This window comes from Crocodylus siamensis, chromosome 8 (genome assembly GCF_052110815.1).
Source record: "Crocodylus siamensis isolate JL-2025a chromosome 8, ASM5211081v1, whole genome shotgun sequence".
In the NCBI taxonomy this organism is placed as follows: Eukaryota; Metazoa; Chordata; order Crocodylia; family Crocodylidae; genus Crocodylus; species Crocodylus siamensis.
In genome coordinates this window covers 25,104,760-25,110,759 of record NC_143402.1, presented here as the reverse complement: position 1 = coordinate 25,110,759, position 6,000 = coordinate 25,104,760, and the positions used below count along the sequence as shown (strand labels likewise).

The following is a 6,000-nucleotide window of genomic DNA, read 5'->3' as shown; positions in this document are numbered from 1 at the left end:
GCCAGGCAATTGCTGGCAGGGATGTGAGTAATGTTCTATTTGTATTTGGCACAAAGGATAACATATTTCAACTATTTGGGAAAAAATAAATAACAAAACAAATAATCATGTGATCCTTAGGCCAATACTTTCTTGGTCAAGAAATCTGACTATTAGGGAATTCTGTAATGTTTGGAAAATGCCACGAGAGTGCAATGTGCTCTACTCATCCACACAGATGCGTAATTTGCTTAACTGCATAATACAAAGCCAGACCAAATAGTTTACCCATCACTTGCTTATAACACAAGTATTTGAATATTGGTTTAATGAACAAGCTACCTTTTAGCCTTAGAAGCACTGAAAACAATGGGCTCTAGGTAAGTTTCATGGCTGTTATCCCCTTTCATTTTCAAGACTTCTACTAACAGCCCTGAAAATTCACTAGAAGAAACCTTGAGAATGAGGGTAGGTAGGTAGTTTCCAAATTGCTAATACCATGGTACTGGATGCTGTGTACTTGATGAACACTGTGTACATTGTTTGGAAGGGTGCATACTCCAGATAAATGCATAAACATTTTTCAGTCCTAAAGCTATACACTTAAATGGAATATTCTGGTGACTTGAGAATGCTGTTGATAGGCATTCAGCATTTGGCAAGAAACCTATATTTTGAATATGTGGGGAGGATATGAGCAATAGAAAGATGAGCACTGGCTGGGCATTCTTATTCTGTTTTATTTTGGTTTTTTTTTTTTTTTTTTTTTTTTATTTGAAAGCCCACTGAATTTAGTGGAAAGACTGCTTTTGACTTCAGCAAACTTAGCTTAGACCCAAGGAAATTAATTCTGCCAAGAGTAATTGTAGAAATAACAAAGTTACTCTATTGTGATAATACAGATTCATGGCTTACTGCAACTGCTGAAATACATGCAAGTCAGGCACACCAATGGATAAGTCAAACAGCTGCCGAGAAGCCCTGTCACACTGAAATGATGTAGGCTGAGCACTGTTACCACTCAAAAAAGGGACTTCACTATGAAAGGAAAGGAAGCTCTTTATACATTTGCACTTGATACAGACTATATTCAACTCTGAAAACAAGTGATTTGTATACGGCTAAGCACTCAAACTGTATTATAAACGCTTATCTGTGGTTTTTCTTCAGTTAAATTTTTGACATGTGAAAGGATGTGCCTTTGACAACAGATGCCAGGGGTGGGAAGAGAGAAACAATTACCTACATCCTTCACTACTGACATATAGATATAACAAGGTTGATTTGCTGCCTGCTCGACTGGTGACTACTTACAAAACTGCACTTTTACATTAAATGTCACAGAAAGCACAGCTTTCAAGACTTGTTAGGAAATATTGTTAAAATGGGAGACTAAGTACGTAAAAGTAGAAATAAACACTGAAGCTTACAGTGTTTGAACTGTAACTGATATTTAAACTGATATTTGCAGCTTTTCTCATTTACGCACGCACTGCATCCCTCATCTGTAATGTTTTGTGCAACTACTATTTTGTAACCACCAAGAGAACTATGTGGATGGAAGCTTCCTGGGTGTTCTAAATACTGTTATTAGGAATTTCTATACTTCAAAGTACGTGAAAAAACTAGGGTTGCCCATTAGCCAGTTAATCCACGATGTTGTCAGAAGATGAAACTCTTTACTTGTATGGTTTAAAACAAAGATGCAAACTTGAAGCATGAACTACATAGAACAATCAAATGCATCCTATATCTGTTTCCTTCCTAATGGACTGCTGAAACCAGACCTGTTAACTAAGTAATCTAAACACTTACTAGCATACAACTAGGCTAGACTGCATCCTAGTGCTTGCACCAACCTTTAAAACTGCACTTCAGAAAAAGTTTGTTTTACAAATACAGAAATTAATGAAGTCATGAAATTATTTTGTTTCAATCATATTGAATCAATACTGATAAAGTTATGGGTAAATTGGATACACGGTATATTTCTTTTCTGGGCTTAGGTGGCAACTGCTATAATGCCAAGGCCAGCACTCAAAACACTGAACAAATTTTGCTACAAAAATATAATGCAAAATTCTGTTGCAAAATATGATGGCAAAATACAATATGAAAACAAAGAATGCAATGACTTGCTCATCAAAAACACTTACGGAGGCAAGTCTGTGGGGACGTTCAAAAATTTGCAGTTAGTAGCTATTATTTCATCTGATAGACCGATATATTATGGCAACTCTATACATACCAAAGTTATCAGACATCTGGATGAGACGGCAAATTTGTTTTGTGACGCTCTGCCCAGACACACTATGAGAAATTACCTTTTATACTTGAGGTTATCTATGGTTGTGGCTACTGCATCCTCCTTTCACACAAGCTTTCTTTAAAACCGCAATGTCTAAATAACAGCTCTATTTCCTGAAGACTGTGTGCCAATTATTATCCTTTACTGCAGCAGCACACTTTACCCTAGCTCTGGCCTGAACCACAGCAGGCTGGGTAGAATTTCAGGAGTTGGCACACATTGATCCAGCTGCAGAACTGAGTACCTGCAGCTCCTATTTTTACTCTACTGGGTCTCACCAGTGCTGACAATCAGGCCTCTTATTTCAGTTGGGTCAGCCATGCTTGAACATTTGGCTCCACTTCAGCAAAGGAGCAGATGAAGTGATCGGTACCACTGTATATTAGTGTTAGGTAAACCCCAGGTGATTTGCCTATTAGAGAATTCACCAGCACGGCTGATCATTGTGCTCGCTCTCTCTGCCAGTGCCCCCCGCTGATCCAGCAGTGACCAAGGATCAGGAGTTACCACCCAGGGGCAGGTAAGGATGGTCAAGTGCCTCTGCAACCCTTACACACCAGGGAAGCTGGTCAGCGATGTGGGGCACGGCACACAGGCTGAGGGGCCTGACTCATGCCCAGGGACGCTATTTTCATGACAGCTACTTGGAAATAAACACCCCAGGGCCGACCCAGGAGGAATCCTCCTCCTTTACCTGCGGCGGGAGCTTCTCGGCTCAGGGCTGCAGCGATGAGAAGCCCCCACCTCTCATTCCTAGGGTGGGCACCAGGCAGCGGCAGCTCGGGCCGAGGCAGGCGCTTCCCCACCTCTGTCGACTCCTTCCTCGCGTGGGCGGGCGGCTGCCCAGCACCCCTCCCCCTCCGCCCCGCGGTGTCCAGCCCCCACCCCATGTTAGCGGCTCCTTTCTCAGGAGCCGGGGAGGCAGCGGGACTGAGCAGAACCTCCGGCAGGACCTGCCCGAGCCAGGCCTCAGGCGGCCGACCAGCATCACGCCGCCCTCTCCGCGCGCACCGGACGCAGCAAATGGCGCCCTCGGGGGGGGTTGGGGCCGAGCGCTGAGCGGCCCCGCAGCGCCGACACCAACGAGCTTCCGGCGGAAGCGGCGGCGCAGACCAGAGCGTCGCCCCGCAGGCCCCTGCATTCCTTCCGCCCAGGCTCTCCTCACCGCCCCGGGCCGCCGGCCCCCACCCCTCGTGCGGCGCCCTCGTGCGGCGGGCGGCGGCGCTGCAACCTGCTCGGCCGCTGCCGCCTCCCGGCCCGGGATGTCCATGGGGCGCAGCGCGATGCGATGAAGCCGAGCGGGGCCGGAGCCGGGGCCGGGACCGGGACCAGGGTGCGCGGGCCCCGCGGCTGCTTCAGGGCCGCCCGCCCTCTGTAGGAGCCGCTGCCCGCGGGCGCGATCGCTCCCCCCCTCTCCCGGGCCTCCGGCGGCGGCGGAGGAGGAGGCGGAGGATGGCGGCGGCGGCCGCCCCGACCCAGCTGGAAGCCGGTGGGTACCGCTGGCGGGGGGCGCCCCGGCGCGGCCCGGCCCCTGTAACCGTGTCCCTTCTCTCCCGCTGCCGCAGAGCTCTACTACCTGATCGCCCGCTTCCTGCAATCTGGCCCCTGCAAGAAATCCGCGCAGGTGAGCGGGGCCGGCTGGGGGGCGAGGGAGGACGGGCGGGGGCGGCGCGGCCGGGCCGGACTCACGCCCTTTGTGTCCCCCCAGGTGCTGGTGGAGGAGCTGGAGGAGCACCAGGTGAGCGGGGCGCGGGCCGGGCCGGGCCGGGCCGCCCAGTCCCGACAGCTCTCGGGAGACCCGGGCGGGGGGAGGCCCCCGGCACCCTGCGCCGGGCGGGGCAGCGGGACCTTCACGGTGGGGGTGGGTGGGGTGGGCAGGTGCGGGAGAGGCGCTGACACCCGTGTGCTTGCAGCTGATCCCACGGCGCCTGGATTGGCAGGGCAGCGAGCACCGGCGCAGCTTCGAGGACCTGGTGAGTGAAGTTTCCTGCAACTTCCCCACAAGTTCCCCCGCAGCGGCCGGACCCCGGCTGGGCCGGGCCGGGCCGGCCGGGGTGAGGTGAGGTGAGGTGAGGTGCGGGCGCGGCGGGGGGGGTGGCGACTGGGGCCGGGGCCTGGGGGTGCTTGCACTGCGGGCGGCTGGAGGCGCCTATTGTGGAGCAGCCGGGGAGGGTTATTTGAGGGCACGTACGAGGGGCTGGAGCGCCGGCGAATGGCGCAGCGCGTCATAAGCCGCCGTGGCGTATCGGGGAATGCAAGGCGGCTCCTGATTGGCTCCGGCTCCAAAATACAGGAACTGAGTCCTGTTTTGTGTTCGGGTGGGGGGCTTAGCGACCCCCGGCCTGGGGGTGGGGGGCGGCGGGACCCGCTTGCGGCTGCGGCGTCGCGCTGCGCTGCCTCGGCCCCGGGCGCTGGGGAGGTGAGGCCAGCAGCAGTTCAAGGCCTGCTTCCTGGGGCCGGAGGCCGGCGACACTGTCACCGCCGCCTGCCGGCCAGTGGAGAAGCAGAACCCCCATCCCCAGCTGAGCGGCCTCCAGAGCACCCGCCGGGAGACCCGGCCTCGCCTTTGCCCCAGGAGGGCAGTGACACGGGCAGTGCCCAGACGGGGCCGGTTGCCCTCAGACATGAAGGAAGAGGCACAAAGCTACTGAAATGCGGCAGTAGCTGCTCAGTTATTAGAAACAAAAGAACTTAAAAAGACCACCCTGAGGCAGAGCAGCCAGTGTCAAGTACGAGGCCCCAAACGCCTTTTCGTTTCTCGTGTGTGTGGAAGGAGGCAGCAGTGTCGCTGGGCCTGCTGCCGAACATGGAGCTTAGGCTTTGGCTAAGGTCAAGATTTCCACCCCCCAGCTCACAAAAGCGGGGAAGCTGAAAGGCAGAGAGCTTGATCCTTTATGTGCCACATTACAAGTCAGTTGGGCAGAGCCAGCCCTGTGATTCAAGGGTTCCTGGCTCTTGGCCTGTTGCTTAGTCCATAAGTGCCAGGCTGGTGTAGTAAGTTGTCCTGCTTCAACAAAATATCCTGGATAAAGTCACGTAAATGTTTGAGAGACCATGAAAAGTGGGTAGTTACCAGCTGCAGTTGCTAAATCCAGAGATTTTGTATGCAAAATCCTAGGGAAATTGTGGAGAACCGCCCCTCTCCAGAAATACCAGCTCTTCTCTGTGGTGAGGCTGCACATGGGTTTTAGGTCCTTGGTAGGCCCCATTTTCAAAGATACTGAACACCTGCATCTCCTGTTTGCAGCTGAAGTTCTGATGGCTTTGATAAAACACCAACTCCCATGTCCCCAGGATGCTCTTAGTATTAATGGAAGCTGTGCAGTGGTTTGGGTAACCTTTTTTGTACACCTAATGGTTTTTTTGAGTCCACATGACGTGCCTTAAGAAGTGATACTTCATTCTCCTTGGAAGAGATGAATTTTGTTTTCAAGGTCAGGAATTACATGTGTGTGGCACTTTTCAGTTCACAATGCTCTTAAGTTATTATTTTATAAATTTCCATGACAGGTCTGTGCTGAGTGCGCAGGACTTGGACCAACTCTATGCAACTGTTGAAAATTAAAGACAAATGTCTGGTTTTTTTTCTCTTCACTCCCAAGAAATTACAATGCTAATATCGATCCTATTTCATCACTTTGTCACAGCCTAAATATTTTCAGTGTGGCAATGGCCTTTGAACAGCATCTTTGTAAGTTTCAACAGGAAAATTA

At 51.7% G+C, this 6,000-nt stretch overlaps 1 protein-coding gene across 2 annotated transcripts in view; it reads left to right on the top strand.

The window, feature by feature from the left end:
• Positions 1-3,236: 3,236 nt before the first annotated feature.
• BRWD3 (bromodomain and WD repeat domain containing 3) overlaps positions 3,237-6,000 on the top strand; it is a 103,585-nt gene continuing 100,821 nt past the window's right edge. For both annotated transcript variants that reach the window (XM_090059690.1, XM_090059689.1), the window contains exons 1-4: positions 3,237-3,776; positions 3,853-3,911; positions 3,996-4,025; positions 4,201-4,260. In XM_090059690.1, the coding sequence (XP_089915816.1) occupies positions 3,740-3,776; positions 3,853-3,911; positions 3,996-4,025; positions 4,201-4,260 (186 nt within the window). In that variant the 5' untranslated portion in view covers positions 3,237-3,739. The remainder of the gene's footprint in view (positions 3,777-3,852; positions 3,912-3,995; positions 4,026-4,200; positions 4,261-6,000) is intronic.